General features: G+C 39.9%; 1 protein-coding gene across 1 annotated transcript; it reads right to left on the bottom strand.

The window, feature by feature from the left end:
- Window positions 1–4,931: 4,931 nt before the first annotated feature.
- Window positions 4,932–10,241, bottom strand: LOC124273982 (acid-sensing ion channel 1-like). The gene is made up of 3 exons (XM_046709317.1): window positions 10,087–10,241; window positions 6,282–6,807; window positions 4,932–5,087 (listed from the first exon to the last, which is right to left on the bottom strand). Exons 1-3 carry the CDS (start codon window positions 10,239–10,241, stop codon window positions 4,932–4,934), a joined length of 837 nt encoding a protein of 278 aa, XP_046565273.1.
- Between the last annotated feature and the right edge of the window lie 7,344 nt (window positions 10,242–17,585).

Genomic DNA, 17,585 nt, shown 5'->3' with positions numbered 1-17,585 from the left:
TATTTGACTCTTAAAGAACAACCGGACCAGAAAAATAAACGTTACGTTTATGGTTTACAGCGATATTCCCGTTGTGTTGCTTTGGGTTTTTTTCATATTAGAAATGGTTGCAAATGTCCTGTAACAGATTGCATCACTTTGAAACAGAATGCCTCTGACCCGTCGTATACACAGGGACAAAGTTATCAAAGCGACACACGTGAAGTCCACGAGAAAGAACCACAAAAAAGCCACATGTCCATTTTAAGAAATATATTCCATGGAACGAGGGATATGAACTTCACGTCCACAGCTGACTGCACACATCAGGGGAACAAAATTCAGTGGACAGTCTGGAACAAAGGCAAACCAATATTTATTGCAAATAGAAACGATCTCTGTTGAAAACAATGCATGCAAATGCAATACATATCGTTCTGAGAGAAATAGAAAATGTCCGGAACTAAAGGGTTACATTGTTGGATAAATATGTCTCTGAAATGTTTTTGACCCGTGAAGATCTAGGTTAGAATCAGTCTTCAACAAACTTTGTTTATCGTAAGAGGCGACTGACGGAATCGGGTGGCCAGACTCGCTCACTTGGTTGACACATGTCATCGAATCCCAATGGCGTAGATCGATGTTCATGCAGTTGATGACAGGATTGTGTGGTCCAGAAGCGATTATTTACAGACCGCGGCCAAACAGCTGGAATATTGCTGGGTGCGGCGTTAAACAACAAACAAACAAACACACTGAAATGTTTTTCTTTTATGGTGAAAAATCATTTAGAAAACCTATGAGTGAGTGAGTTAAGATTTAAAGTGACATCGGCAATATATCAGCCATACCGTGACTAAAACAGATTCTATATCCTAGATCACCATACTAGGGTCCATGGGGACTTACATTACTTTTGCAACCTGCATGGACCCTAGCTTGATTTACACCATCCCTTCAGCCATTGGCGTTTATGCTGAGATTTAGCCATACATTAAAATGACAAAAATACTACGATTAAAAAACCTTGTAGACTTAAATTTACTTGTAATGTTTTTTTACAATATTTTTACCCTACGTCAACCCCCTTCGAAGGTACAGCCACTCATAAAAAATCACTTTCTAATTTAAATCACCAATACTAAAATGCATTAATCTACAAAACATTTGAATCAAAATTCATCTATGAGTTCTATTTCTTTGAAAAATTCGATAATAAAATGGTAATTAACATAACTAAAAAGATCCTTAACAGTTTTTACATTGAAATATTTATCCCTTATGATGGAAAACTTATGAAAAACATACAAACACTTCGAACACTGAGTGGTGAAAACATATCATTAGTACATTATTTAGAGAATGATAATAAAAAATGAGTGATCTATCTGGGTTACCAGGGTCCATTGTGTTCTTCAACCTTTAGGTTTATATCTGGCCCACAGTGACGTCAAGCTTGCCAGCAAACACGCGGCCAATAGTTCCAGCAGTTCTACGGTGGTGAGTATACTTGCCCCAAGGAACAGTCCAATCTGACCACCAACTCTGGCTGCAAAGGTACACAAGGAGACGTCAGGTTGACGTTTATCAGTATAGTGAAACGAGAATGTTTCCCACAGGGAAAAACCACCACAATGTGTCTATGTGAGCTTGTAATATCCCGTCATGACCTAGAATTTACAGTGCCAATAACATTTCCATCACTTACAGCCAAGAAGCAACGGTGAATCAAATCTGGAATCATCTTCTTCCTCAAATTACCATTCTCGGCACATGCTTCTAAGCTTTCAGACAGTCCTTTGAGACATACCAACGTCTCCTATGAAATTTATTATTATCGGGGAGGTGGGATAGCCTAGTGATTAAAGCGTCCGCTCGTCACGCCGAAGACCAGGGTTCGATTCCCACATAGGTTCAATGTGTGAAGCCCATTTCTGGTGCTCTCCGCCGTGATATTGCTAAAAGCGGCGTAAAACCATATTCACTAATTCACTTTTCTTATCAGGACAACCAGTGAGTAGTCAATGGTGTCATTTCTTATCTGAGGTAGGATATCTTTTCAATGTCATATGCTCATAAGCCTCAACCGAAAATGACATGGCTGATTCTCTACCTACTGAAGATTTGGAATATTTCGAGCATCGCTTTAACATATGAACTAAAACAATCGTTAGTGAGCGAGTGAATGAATTGGACATTTCGTTGAACAGTATTTTAACTGTACACAAGTTATTGAGGATCGCTCAAAGTGACCTCAAAGTGATGACGTCTTGCTGCAGCCAGGAGAAACCTGTCTCTCCGAGGTGTAGCACTGTCGACCACAAGCTAGTTGATGGGCAACTGATCCAAACGTCTGGCATCGATGCCTTTGGCTCACACTAAAGACGTTTGCAACGTGACGCTGTGTTGACCCAGTTTCTACTATGCCCGATACAGCGATCGTCAAAAGACATGTTTGACTCTTAGTATACCTAGGCATAAGTAAATTCAGGTCTTGCAATCATCAGATTGAATATCTATTGTGCTCTCTGATCACATACAGATATAGGGTGTCAAACACATCACGACTCCATCAACCTGTCCGTTCGTCACATTCAGCTCCCAGTACCAGGATAGTTAATAATGATAATATTTATGATGCGGCTTTCCAGGCTTCATATCCTGTTGAAAGCGCACAATCTGATTATAATTACCATGGATAACCCAAGCCGCCCGTCAGTCGCTAGAAGGTTGATAGTCTCATGGCTTATTCCACAGGGTACCAATTTTTGCTGGGTGATCAGAAGCGATTTTGATCAAACTCACTTGTCCAAGTTGAGACCACATGTGGTTCGTTGTGGGGCAGGACTGAAGTCCTAGAAACTCTCAGGAGTCAATCTGCCCCAAACGGTTACCTATACAATGACAGTCTGCGTTCAACGTTGCTTAACTTCAACTGATTTGTGACCTGAGCTCTTTGCACAGGACCACACACCACCATAGTTTAATCTGTATTTGTTGGATATTCTCTTATATAATATATACTTTCTCCAAATCAAACTTTGAGTAATTACATAAATGCATAAAGTTCATACAGACCAAATATATCACCAAGCTCCAAGTCCGGCTTGTGTTCCGCCCTGTCAACTACCATGTTGGATAACCTTATCTGTACAATCAGGATATTTTGTCTGAATAAAAAAAAACATGACCAAAATGTTTATGGCCTGAGCGCTGATTTCAAGGTTTTTCGAGTATTGTTAGAACATTAGATGCCCTAGTAAAAGGCTCAATTCATAGATGGTCTGATATTTCCAAAATTGAAGCAAGAGAGTAAAAAATAATGTCCGATGCATTTCTCTTTTTTACTTTTCCACACGTCGTCGTGTGATATCAGGTAAACGCCTTTACCAGTGTGTTTGATAGAGGCCACCGCTGGGACATGCTAAGACCTGGTACCACTACTAACTAATAGCAAGTGATTACACACATGCTTGTTATATAGCTGAATTCATGCTGCAGAGTCCACATTAAATTCTTTATGGAAGTTGTCGTTATATTTTGTCCACACCGTTTGTACACATCTTAAATTAAATGTTAAATGATGTAACGCGTATCAGTGGAAACTCTTTCATGCATATTTACTGTACAATAAATTCTCGCTGCATCGCGATTAGTAATTTCGAAGATGAAATATTAACTTATCAAAGAGCTGCTTCACTTTAGATCTGTTCTCACCTCATCATTACACGGGTATATGCTGCTTGCAGTAGATTAGAGAGGAACGTGACATTTGATGGCAGCGCCATGGATGACACTTGTATGTCATACGATGTCTCTTCACATGGGTACCGACATGCACAATTCTTCCCCATTCTGGCTTCCGATTGTACTTGATCTAAATATATATAGAGAGAGTCTTACATGATCAAATATATACATGGTTTCATATGGCGGTATCTCAATATCATTATGTAATTTTACATTGAATCAAGAGGTCATCAAATAAATTGCAGGGACACGTTTGCAAAGACAGTTCCTGACACAGATAAACCTGATATTGCAATAAACGGCACGTCAGGGCTAGCTATGTTCAAAACAGCCTTCAAAATTACTAGAGGCATTGTGTTGGTACATTTCGAACATTTCAAACTAAAACCCTCAATAAAACTTAAGGTTTCCGAAAGTGGATGCTGGACACAAGGTCATTTTACAAGAACCACAAACACAATGCAAAATTAGAAATACAGCCATGGACATTTAATAACCAAAGGTACTATTTGGTTGTAACATACGTGCCATAGAAATAAACTTACTGCTTTTGGGACAGTAACACGTGTGGAGTTCCTTTACAGAGCAGAGGCTGGAATAGATATCGCCAATCAATTTAACACAAATGCCTCTGCTCCAGTGAGTTTAAAGGCCATAATTTCAGAGAAGAGCTGTGTTTGTATCATATTTGCTATTGATATTATGATTACTGATACTGATAGGAAACAGGATAGAAAATACAGACACCCGTTTATCTATATCTTGTTCCAGTTATACTTTTTAGAAAGTTCTTGAAAGGCATTTAGAAGTTGGACGAACATGAATACATGACAAGTTTTTTTGGATAAGAACTTATTATTATTCATACGACGTTTCAGAGCTAATCCTTGCTCCTTCAATATTGATCACCTGATGAAGGAGAAAGAACTAGCTCTGGAACGTCGTATTTAGAATAAACAGACATTGTTATCCATAAAAGCGTCATGTATTCAGGTTTTGAGAAATGCTCAAAATGACAGAGTCACTTTTATTTGTATCTAAAAAAGAACCAGAATAAATTGAAATATGAATAGCGACACCTAATCGAGGTTCCCATCCAACGGTATCAAATGCGTTATTGTTATCATTGAACGTTACTTGTCCTTTGTTGTGAAAATGAAAACATATAAGTACCTTGACGAGGTTCCCATCCTGCGGTGCAGTTACAGGGCATCCATGGCAGCCTTATTGGAGCACTCCTGAAGACACCCGTCAAAGCTGTACACCTTGAACCATTCCAGGGGGTTGACAAAGTGCGAGGCTTTCGTGTCCACACAGTCCGTCCCGCGGGAATTATATGGGTGCGGAAGGTATTTCATCTGTAGACATATGATGAGAACCGCAATTCAACAACATCACAAGCCCATACATGTTTTTTGTTGGCAAAGTTGGACTCGAGATGCACGGGATTGTGTGCTCTTATGCGACACTCGTCCGAGACTTAGTATCAACACAATCCGTGCAAATGAGAGGTCTGTTAAATCATGGGTGACCACCGAGGACTGAACAGTCGATAAGCATAGGTTGCTAAAAAATAGTTTTGAACTTGAAATCCCCACGTAACCAATATTCTTTCTTGGTATGTAGGAGGACACCTGTTAATTTAGGGGTTTAGGGTATCTACAATTTAACAGGCGTCTGAATATTCCCGACACAAACGTACCTCTTTCTTTGTCATCTTTAAGCGTGTGGACGTCCCGACTGAGACACCAGTTATTGCATCATCACTATAGCTCGGGGCTGTGTCTGGTTCATCGATAGAGACCTGATTTGGGTGAAACAAAACAATCTCGAGAGCTCAAAATATTGTTTGAAAACTACTCTGGGTAGTTGTAGATAAGTTATAATTTGGAATCTTCAAGGGTCGAAACGTAGAATAACAGATAGGTGCGACGAAGGTGACAAATGGGTACAGGATATTTGTTTTCAAATAGAATGGAGAAAATATAAACTGAATAATCGCGGATGGAAACCAACCTGAGGAGGATTTTATAATTGACTGTTCCATCAACATGTCATTTGCCTCTTGAGTTCATGGTCATGCTAAGTTATGGACTCGCCATTGAAGGCGAAGGTTAATCATCACACCTTATCCAGTTTGTAATTTGGGGTTGGTTGGTGGGTGTGTTGTTAACGCCGCACTCAGCAATATTCAAGCTATATGGCGGCGGTCTGTAAATAATCGAGTCTGGACCAGACATTCCAGTTGTCGACAACATGAGCATCGACTGGGATACGATGACATGTGTCAACCAAGTCGGCGTGCCTGACCACCCGATCACGTTAGTCGCCTCTTACGACAAGCATGGGTTACTGAAGACCAATTCTAACCGGGATCTTCATGGGTTTGTAATTTGGAGACATGTTTCATTTCAGAGTTTGCTGTGAACAGTAAGATAAAAATGGTATTGTCATATTTAATGAGGTAATGGCCTAATTAAACACCTTAATACTTTTCTGTCCCTGGAATATTATCATATGTATCAACAATTGAAAGATATAAACATTTTTACCGTAACCCCGGCCTCGTATACTCCTCCATCCAAATAGGTCCATTGCATGATGTCAATAACAAAGGTCAGTCCGCTATTTTCGGACACGAAATCACCACCGTTGAATGTGAAACAGCGTTGATCTTGTTTCTGACTGTAGTTCAGCCTCATCACGTTGAAAGGTTGGTTCTTGAAATATGTCATTTTGAACATATCCTCTTCTTTGTATGCCCCTCTTTCCCAGAATTTGACATTATCCATCTTATTTAGCTCGGTCCCCTCCTTCCCATTCCAGTCAATAGACGGGTATATTTCTTCTAGGTCCCCAGTATGTCGAAGATAATTGAGTTGTGTGTCATTAAGGTTCTTTTGGCTTATGTGAAACTTGTTCCGGTTACATATAGTGATAGAAGGAAACCTGATCTGCTGTTTGCGTTCCCTTGTAATCTTGGTGGTGAAGCTGTAGCTGTAGTACCTGCTGTAAAGATCAGTTAGCGTCTTCAGACACACTCCAGCCATTGCCAAAAGCAACACAGTCCACACCACCCTGAAACAGCAAAATGAACCAGTTCAGAGAATGAACCAGAGGTATGACAACCTCATCCTACCATACCATAAAGAATACTATTCTGATTTACATCGTGTCCCAATTCTCCTTAATCATGATTATTACAAATATTCAATAACTATGTCATTCGACACTTCTTTCAGCAGTATATCACAGAGCGTAACCTTGATGTGGATGAAAAGCTGGATGTGATGCAGGTTGTAAATGTTCACCACACCTACAATTTTGACAAATCAAGAAACGCATTCAGAATCTGTATTGCATGTAATTGTATCGTGTCAAAAAGATTTTAGAGTCCTCGAAAGATGGCATTTTCACAGTCTACAGTGGTCCATCTGACTCATACACCAAAGTATCAATGTTGCATCACAGCACGACATTGTGGATGATAACGTCAGCAAAAGAAAACAAATTTATTAAAGCACCTTCCTAAATCTGACTGGTAGGCAATTGCAAACACTGTATTATCCAGAAAACATTGGGAATAGTATATGGTATTAGGCAATATATTTAGAGTGAATATCCCAGGACCAAAAATGAATTGTAAACATCATCTCGTCAGAAACCGTTCCACCAATCAAACAGATGCTCGCACCGATGCCAACCCCAATTACTTTAAGCTAAAATTACAATTCCATACAGTCAATACCCAATTTGGGGGAAAAAGGTTTTAAAAAATGACAATTATTGTTGGTATGCACTTTAAAAGCATGTTGGCTCTGTAAACATCATCTCCTTTGACATTACAAGAATGCTTCTGCTGAGCCATTACCTGTGTGTTTTGCGATTACTTAATTGGCTCTTTGCAATGATTTTTTCAGTGTATCTTTATTTCTGCCAATGTTACATGAACATCAAATCTGGCATATTTAACGTTTGATAATGAGTTAACTAGAGCTACACGGTCTTTTAAATATAACAAGATTAATGCAATTGCAACAATAAAGTTCCGCTGGCAGTTCAGCTGAAAGAATAAAGAAGAACCTAATATGTCACAATGCAACGGCTTCCTACAGTTTCACCATGGGGCTCTTCGAACTTTCTTTGTCTTGAAATTACATGTGACAGAAGAGCACTATTATCTTTTGTAAGTCTGAAGAGCAAAAACAAAACTGTTTGAAATGGAATATATGAGGGACATGAAAGTGCAAGGGTTCCTTCATTTATTCCCAGATTTTCACTCACGAACCTGAAATGGATATATGAGCAATTTCCTATATACACTCTTACAAAAACGCATAGGCGTTTTCAGCAGTTCATTGCGATATATTTGCAATATTGTGATATACAGCAATCCTCATATTGAGACAATTGGAAAATACCAGGGTAGAGAACACCAAGAGTCACCACTCCTGCTCCGGAATGATTAATCCGGGTGTATCACCTACGTCACCGATTTGCTACAGCAACGGACATTACAGGCTAGGTGCCTGGTCTTCGAAGAATTTCCGCCCAAACCATCAGAAATCGTCTGAGAGAAGTGGGAATTGGAGCATATCGACCAAAAGTTGGACCTGTAATGACACGCCTACACCGACAACGACGTGTCCAATGTTGCAACAGGGTACAGGCAGGGAACCTGGGGAACGCATGGATCGTGTTTAGTTACGCGATGAATCGCATTTTCTCCTTCAACGACGGGATGGGAGACAACGTGTCTATCGACAGCAACACGAACGTTTTGCACCGAACTGCGTTCGACAGGTCTACGGATGTGGTGGAGTGAGCGTCATGGTGTGGGGAGCCATGTCCTACACGGGTAGATCAGAGCTAGTGGTGGTTCAAGGCAATCTTACAGCAAATCGCTAAATCGACCAAATCCTGCGACCGCACCTCCTCCCACTTTCTAACCACCAGAGAGAGCTGTTTCGACCCGACCCCACGCAGCTCGAGTGATCTCCATGCCAATGCAAACGTCAATTATTCCTGGCGGCCTTCAAATCGCCTGATCTGAACCTCGATCGAGCATCTATGGGACGAACTTGACCGACGCCTCCGTAAAGTCACCATCGTCCTTGGACACTTACGCAGAACTTGCCAACGCCTTGCAGGAGGAATGGCGAAAGAATTCCCCAAGCAAAGTCCACGAATTCACCAATCCATTCCAAGGTGGTGTTGAGCAGTGACAGCAACAAGGGGTGGTGTCACCAAGTACTGACCTGAACGCCCCTTGTGTCCACATATGTACAGTGAACTGAGTTAATACTGACAATTGCAACAATACATATTTTCATCCGTGTGTCGAATTCCCTTCATCTATGTTCAAGCTTCATCGACGTATGTACACTTAAATACGTTTAATACATTTCCTTATTTTTGACCTATGCTTTTCTTTTTTGAAGAGTGTACTTTCATTTATTCACACCGTTGATGATCCGGGTTAGAATTGATCTCAGCAAACCCATGCTTGTCGTAAGAAGCGACTAACGGGATCGGGTGGTCAGGCACGCCGACTTGGTTGACACATGTCATCGTATCCCAGTCGATGTTCATGTTGTCGATAACTGGAATGTCTGGTTCAGACTCGATTATTTACAGACCGCCGCCATATAGCTGGAAATTTGCTGAGTGCGGCGTTAGAATTGATCTCAGCAAACCCATGCTTGTCGTAAGAAGCGACTAACGGGATCGGGTGGTCAGGCACGCCGACTTGGTTGGCACATGTCATCGTATCCCTGTCGATGTTCATGTTGTCGATACCTGGAATGTCTGGTTCAGACTCGATTATTTACAGACCGCCGCCATATAGCTGGAAATTTGCTGAGTGCGGCGTTAGAATTGATCTCAGCAAACCCATGCTTGTCGTAAGAAGCGACTAACGGGATCGGGTGGTCAGGCACGCCGACTTGGTTGGCACATGTCATCGTATCCCTGTCGATGTTCATGTTGTCGATACCTGGAATGTCTGGTTCAGACTCGATTATTTACAGACCGCCGCCATATAGCTGGAAATTTGCTGAGTGCGGCGTTAGAATTGATCTCAGCAAACCCATGCTTGTCGTAAGAAGCGACTAACGGGATCGGGTGGTCAGGCTTGCTGACTTGGTTGAAACAAGTCATTATATCACAGCTTAGATCGCTGCTCGTGCTGTGAAGCACTGGATTTTCTGGTCCAGACACGATTATTTAAAGGCTGCTGCAGTACAGTTGGAATATTGCAGAGTGGAGCGTCAAGCAACATCAAAACAATACATTTATTCATTTCCATAAGGATATCTCGATCAAGAAACACAAACTGCCCCAAATGACGCGACTCACCTGACAATTTTATGACGCTTGTGACAATTGATATTCTTACTGCCATGGAGGCTGGTATTTTGCAGGAAGTCTCGCCATAAGTCCTGCCACTGAGATATGACTTCTTCCCGCAATGTCACACTATCCTTAAGAGGGACCACGGGCCCCAACCTCATCCTGCCAGTGGAGACAACGCCGCATTCAAAGAATATGATCAATGCTTGCTGTGTGGTCTGGAAAAAGGTTGACAGGTCATGTTTTCAGAGTATCATCAATGAAATCACCCCAGACGTCCTGTTGTTTGATGAAGTAATACAATATCATAATTGTTTAATGGTCAACAGTGCCAGAGCTGTTATATCAGTCTCTGAGTAAATATATTTATTGAACACAGTGTGTGACGAATTGTGTTATCTGTGTAATATTCATCTTAGTCAAACAGATTTACAATTGAACTGTAAATTGTTAACACGAGCTTTTGTTTTGTTTTTTGTTCCATCTGTCATAGGTTATATTTGATGTGATTTAAACAGATCATCCGATGTTTTTAATTTGCTTTCTCGGAACTTGTCTGAGTGCATGTTATAGCTGCCCAATTGATCGATGTTTTTACAGTTGCTGGGCATTTGTGCAGTTTGTTGAAATCCTGGTCTCTCTTATCAACGGTTACCCGTGAAGGTCCGGGTTAGAATGTATCTTCAGTAACCCATGCTTGTCTCCCCATGAAGGTCCGGGTTAGAATGTACCTTCAGTAACCCATGCTTGTTGTAAGAGGCGACGAACGGATCGGGTAGTCAGACTCGCTGACTTAGTTGACATATGTCAATTGCGCTCGATGCTCATGCTGTTGATGACTGGATTGTATGGTCCAGACTCGATTATTTGCAGACCGCCGCCATATAGCTGGAATATTGCGAAAACTAAACTCACTCACTCACTCTTTTCAACGGTACTGCATATGTTACAGACCTTTACAGTTTGGGCAGGAAATACACATTTATTGCGATTGGTGTAACATTTTACCTGAGCCGACAAACATCTATGAAGTTAATTATATAATAATATGTACTGTATTTTAATAAAACTTTTCAGAACCGTAATAATGTGTAGAATCTTTGTATTTGTTTGATTGTGATCATCGTAAACCAATAGTACAGTCCGGTGCAGTAATATGTACGCCAAGGCTCTCAAAACACACAGTGTTTTCCTAATACAAGATATTTACGATCCACATTCGCATGATGACCTCCCCACATTAGAATATTGATGTTAAATTAATAATGTTGGTCTATCAACATTGGTTGGATAAGTGTATATGCCGGTTACCTTAACGTCCTCTTTTGATAAATTTGTGTGTGTGTGTGTGTGTGTGTGTGTGTGTGTGTGTGTGTGTGTGTGTGTGTGTGTGTGTGTGTGTGTGTGTGTGTGTGTGTGTGTGTGTGTGTGTGTGTGTAAATATTTAATACAGCGAAGAACACTAAACACTAATTCTGTTGGAAAACTACAGTGCCCTCATGAAATGGTAATATTTTTTCTGATGATTTTAAATGATTATTTTTGTACTTGGTATCAAGTACGTTAATTTTTGTTGACATTTGCCCTCGGTGAGGTAATATAACACAGTGTTGATTAATTCTGTTCATTGGTTTGTTTCATACTGACAATATCTACTACCCGAATAGATAAAGGTTAAAATCGATCTTCAACAACCCGTGCTTTTCATAAGAAGCGACCTACGAGATCGGGTGGTCAGATTCGCTGACTTGGTTGACACATGTCATCGTATCCCAGACCAATGCTCATGCTGTTGATCACTGGATTGTGTGGTCCAGATTCGATTATTTACAAACCGACGCCATATAGCTGTAATACACAACCAACTAACAATATATACCATGATAACGTTACCCATGCTGGTTATTAGATCATGTTCATGATCAAATCATCGACTGTATTGCCACCTTGTTTATGAACAGGCAAAACACCAAAGAGGATCTCGGTAACCACAGTTATATGTACATTTAAGGCAGAGAGGAATTAATTAGTTTCTATTCTAAAGGTTTACTGCTCATTTATAGAATATATCAAAGCTGATCACTAGATTGTTCTGTTTAATGTTTTCTGGGGAAGATTTGGAATCTTTAGACAGCATTAATTTAGGGTGAATGTGTGGGGTCTTGAAGGATACATTTAAATCTTCATTCATAATGAAACATGGTTGTCCTTTTCATGATCAAATGCCAAGGCACATTGTAACCCAAGTCATTCAAGCATAAAGAAACTTAGCACACAGCTTAGAAAATAAGTATATTTGTTTTTCCTCTTTCAAAGTAAAGAAAACTTTGAATATAATGATCTGGATTCTTTTCTTACAACTACACCCTTGATCACCAGATGTACGCCTACAACTAAAACAACCTATGATATCCGTGATGTATATAAATGTTTCATTTCGATGATATTTAACAATTAAAGCAATACAAAGAAGGAAAGAAAGAACAATCAACCAATAAACCAATCAACCAAACAAAGGCAACATCACCATACAGCTTTATGAATGTATGTTATTACAACTTTTGCCGTTGAAATGTGATTTTGTGAAAAGAGAAGACACACATTCTTTTCTGAAAACATTTGATGCAGATGAAAGTGATCATGCTGTGGCGACGGCGTTTCTCGAACATGGCACAACAGGGCTCCACAGAGCTTCCTTTTTTAAAGTGAGTGAATGAACCAAATGCATTTTCCAGGTAGTCGAGGTATGTGTTGCTGGTGGGTAGGGATTATATCATACAATGGGATCCGACGATTAGTTCTTCTAACTCATGCTTGAAACTACAAATAATTTACATTTCATGTCAGTGATGTGTTTAAGGCTTATCTCTGACAACATACATCAACCAATATTTCTCAAGGCTGTGTTTGGAAGCCATATTTTACAATGTTTAGATGGACGCAGTGAAGCGTTAAACTTTAACTTCGGAGGAGAAAGTAACCACAACACAAAGCCTCGTTATTATTTAAAAAACCGACATATGTATTCAATGGAACATGAATATCTACAATTCAACACAGCAGGGATCAAGCTTCCTCGAGACTGGAGCAATCTGAAACAAGGCAAGCAGCAAATAATATTGTATCTAAATGCATGACAATGTATGACAAAATGAAAAAATTGTAACAATTTCTTTGAGGGGCATTTTAGAGTTTGGAAGTACAATATTGACAAACCCTATGGATAACAACTTATTATATTTCGTTAGTCCTACGTTTCATACAGATTCGTTTTCCTTGTCGATCTATATCGAAGCGTCCCACTCACAATTGCTTAATAATTATCACACATTTTGAAGGAATATGAACGGTCCTGATTATTACGATCTAAATGATATATGTTTGTTTGTATTTTGAATATGTTTCTTTCATAGTCTTGACAGAGAATTGTGATAATTTATGGTCAGTGCTATGTTAGTGGCTATTCTTTGTCATCAGCTGGTCAACAAACGGTATGAATTACTTCGACAGCAGTTTTGTTTTGGTGCAATCAATGTATCAGCAGCATATTTTGCAATATTCAGTAATGCTATTTGTCCACATTCCAACAAATGGTTCCAAAACTGTTCGCTGTATTCACGAGTTTGCACGAGTTCTGAATATAGCATTTAACAAGTTGGTTTGTTAGGGCTTTCAAACGCATTAGCTTAACAGTGAAATGGTTATTTTATCGAAATACTGGCCATGTGAATGAACAGTAAGATTTGTCATCTCTGAAGTGGAAAACTTAAATATTGTGAGAGCATTATATGAAACTGAAGATGCCCTTATTTCTTTATTTATCGCAGTTAGTCTACTGCGGGGAAACTATAATCGAACTGACTTACCAAAAACCTATAAATATTGAGGTTTTACCTAACATGAGTACTGGCCCTTGTAAGAAGTTAAATTGATTCTCTGAGTATTTGCTACTACCACCAAGATCTGCACCCTGAGGCGGCTCACTCAGGCTCGCGCCCCAAGCTTCGACGCTCACCTTTTGTTTAAGCTGCGTACAGAAACTGGCTACTGAAGACTTTGTCAGAAACCTATCTTTATGCTGAAGTTGAAAACTTTAATGTTGTGCTAATGATTATGTCTTTACAACTAAACCTGGAATTGAATTTCGACCTAAAAGAACTGCACTGATCATGTAACACTGTCTAACAATCACTTCCCTAAAATGTTGTTTTATATAATAAAGGAAATCTTCAAACAAACCAAATGAGAACATGAAATAGATTTGCTATTAAGAATAGAATCCTCAAAGGTCAAACATTACCGTGGTCCATGTTCTTCCTCAACCATCACGTTTACGTCTGGCCCAAAGGGTCGTCAGGCTTGCCAGCAAACATGCGGCCACTAGTTCCAAGAGTTCGACGATGGTGAGTATGCTGGCCCCAAGAAACAGTCCAATCTGGCCACCAATATTGGCTGCACAAGTAGATAATATCATGTCACCTTGACATTAAGTATGCGTAGTTAGTATTTCTGTGTCAACAGAGTGTGAGTGACATTCCTATCTTCATGCTCGAATATACTTAATAGAAAACTATTTCAAGAGTGCCTATGTGCACGTTTGGGTATCATTTGGGGAGGAGAGGGGTAGGGGAGTGAGGGTAGCACATGAATTCTGGCACGAGTTTCGTAAATCAGTTTGACAATGTTGAACAATGTGATATCCTGATCCATTTAAAGGATAAATGACTTGATCAACATGAGCAGTACCGCCGGATGACTGATCCACTGATATTTCCACTTGAACATGTGTTTTTATTAATGTTGGGGTACTGTGAGAGCAATGTTGAAATTGATCATTTTCATATAGAGTTAAGAGCAAGAATTCGGTGCTCTCAAACCAAGGAAAATTAACGAGTCGGACCATGGACTGAACAATATGAAAACATTATATATCACGTTCATGACTGCAGAACACAGTTTCTACACAGCAAGCTACTGCGTCCCAACTAACTTGAAAACACTTTCCCAAAGAAAGGCATCACAAAAATAGAGAGTTTGATACAAACCAAATATATCATTCAGCTCCAGTTCTGGTATGTTGCTCGGTCCTTTCAACTACCATGCTGGCAAGTCTGATTTGTAGAACCAGGTAATTTTGTCTGGATGATATAAAGGAAAACATGAGTAAAGAATTGTTCCACAGAACATGCTCCGATCCTGAATTCAGTGACAAAAGCTAAAGGCGTATGCTTTGTTTTAAGAATTCAGTCGTAATGAGACATGTTTTCATTGTTGTTTCTTAACTATCAATTTGCTATGCATCTTGTTGAGTTATAAGTTTAAAGATATCGTATTTCCTCCAATACGCACCGGGTATCTAATGTGTGCCGGACGTCTTATGAGCGCCAGGGTTAGAGCAGTGGTTTAAGAAATAAGCGCTGGGTCTCTGATGAGCATCGGGTACGTTTTTTCATAAATGTCTTTTCCTTTGATCCCAAAATAGATTTATTAAGGAATGGTCCCTAACGCTTACTAACAATTAATTGCGGTACATCCAGTAAGCGCAATAAGCACCAGGTCTAGGAGTCCGTTGAAAAAATATGCGCCCGGGCGCTTATTAGAGGAAATACGGTATAGAAAATCAATGCAGATCCGAGAAGCGATGGATGTTGACTGCAGTACCATGGATGATATTTGTATGAACGATCTTTGTTAGTTCTTTGATGTAATGATTGTAATCGTACCTGGAGACTGTTTCATGCATATTGTCTGCACAATCACTTATCTGGGCATCGCGCTTAGTAATTTTAAAGATGAATATTAATTCATTAAAGAAATGCTTCACTGCAGATCTAGTCTCACCTTATCTTGTCAGGGGTATATGCCGCATTTAGTAAAGTACTTGGGAACGTGACATTTGATGGCAGCACCATGGATGATACTTGTATGTCATACGATGTCTCTTCACATGGGTACTGACATGCACAACTCTTCCCGGCTTCCGACTGTACTTGATCTAAACACAAAGAGTTTTGCATTAGCAAATCCGTATGGTCCAAAGTAAATATGTTGACCTCACTAGTCACTATGTGTCATGTGGAAGATATTCATTACATCATATGCATACATTATACATTACACATACATCATGACACTTGTCCCTGTTCTTCTTACACTAATCAGCCTGCCATTCTTCAAAACATATGGCAAAAATCGTATACAGTTAACAAGTATTCTTTCTGCAGTCTCCCTTCCTTTTTTCAACAGGAGAACTTACTCGTTTCCAAATTTCAGAAAGTGTTTGCTTGAAAAAGGAGCCTTTGCATGTTTGTTTATCGCAGCCATCGGCACTTCAGGACACACTTATCCTAACGCAACTTCATTGCCTGTGTCAGTATGTCACAGTGATTAATAGACACACGCTTGCGAGACACATGCAACATTTTTTTGGGTTTTATCATTTGGAAATCAACAATAACAATGAATGTACCATGGGAAAATGTCAATGCTGTATATACGTGTTTGTATATTCAGTGCAATAGAAACGATCTTACGGTAACATATTTTCGCTTCCTTCACTGAGCAGTGCCGCAGACTGACTCTTGCTGAAAATACATCACCAGTTAATGTAATACAAAGCATGTGTGCAACTAAATTCTCGAATTCAGTAATTCAAATGTGTGTAAATGCCACAGGTTCAAGAACTATCTTAAACTGACGTGAAACTTTTCTGTATTTTCTAAGATGTTTTTTGTGTATTGGGAGAAAAGGTAAAACGCTACGCCAACAGCTTGGAGAGATTCCAAATAGTTTCAAGAAATGCCCTAAGTGAAAACAGCCATGTTCGTAGTCTATGATATTAAAGGCACACTGCCTTAGTTTAGTAAATGAAAAATAAACAGGACACCATTGTACTCATCCCTGTTTACTACACATAATTTTGAGACATATATCCAAATGGCAGAAACTGTGTTATTGCTTTCTTGGGATGTGAAGTGTCCATTGCTTTTTAAAATGGGAAAGGTACCTTGCTGGGGTTCCCAGCCGGCGGTGCAGTTACAGGCATCCATGGCAGCCTTATTGGAGCACTCCAGAAGACACCCGTCAAAGCTGTACACCTTGAACCACTCCAGAGGGTTGACAAAGTCCGAGGCTGTAGTGTCTATACAATCCGTCCCGTGGGTATTATAGGGGTCTGGAAGGTACTTCATCTGAGGGCATGTATCAACAGATGCATCTTAACATCATCGTAAGGACATGTTATTTGTTGGCAAAGTTGGATTCGAGATGCATGAGATTGTATGCTCTAATCCGACAGGCGTGTCCAAGATATTTATGGCCCTGCAATTCACTGTACAGGGTTGTGTGTCTTCCGGGTGCCACAAACATCCAACACTGGTTCGAATCCTAGTTCACCATCATTGTGCTTCTAGCTATTTCAGTCCCATTGCTTTGTCCACCAATTTGCTGGGAATATACCAAATTATTTAGCGTTATTTATACTGGTGAAATTAACTGATTTAGAG

The sequence above is a fragment of the Haliotis rubra genome, unplaced genomic scaffold (assembly GCF_003918875.1).
Source record: "Haliotis rubra isolate DU_JTF1 unplaced genomic scaffold, ASM391887v1 Scf1866, whole genome shotgun sequence".
In the NCBI taxonomy this organism is placed as follows: domain Eukaryota; kingdom Metazoa; phylum Mollusca; class Gastropoda; order Lepetellida; family Haliotidae; genus Haliotis; species Haliotis rubra.
This window is presented reverse-complemented; position numbering and strand designations above follow the sequence as displayed.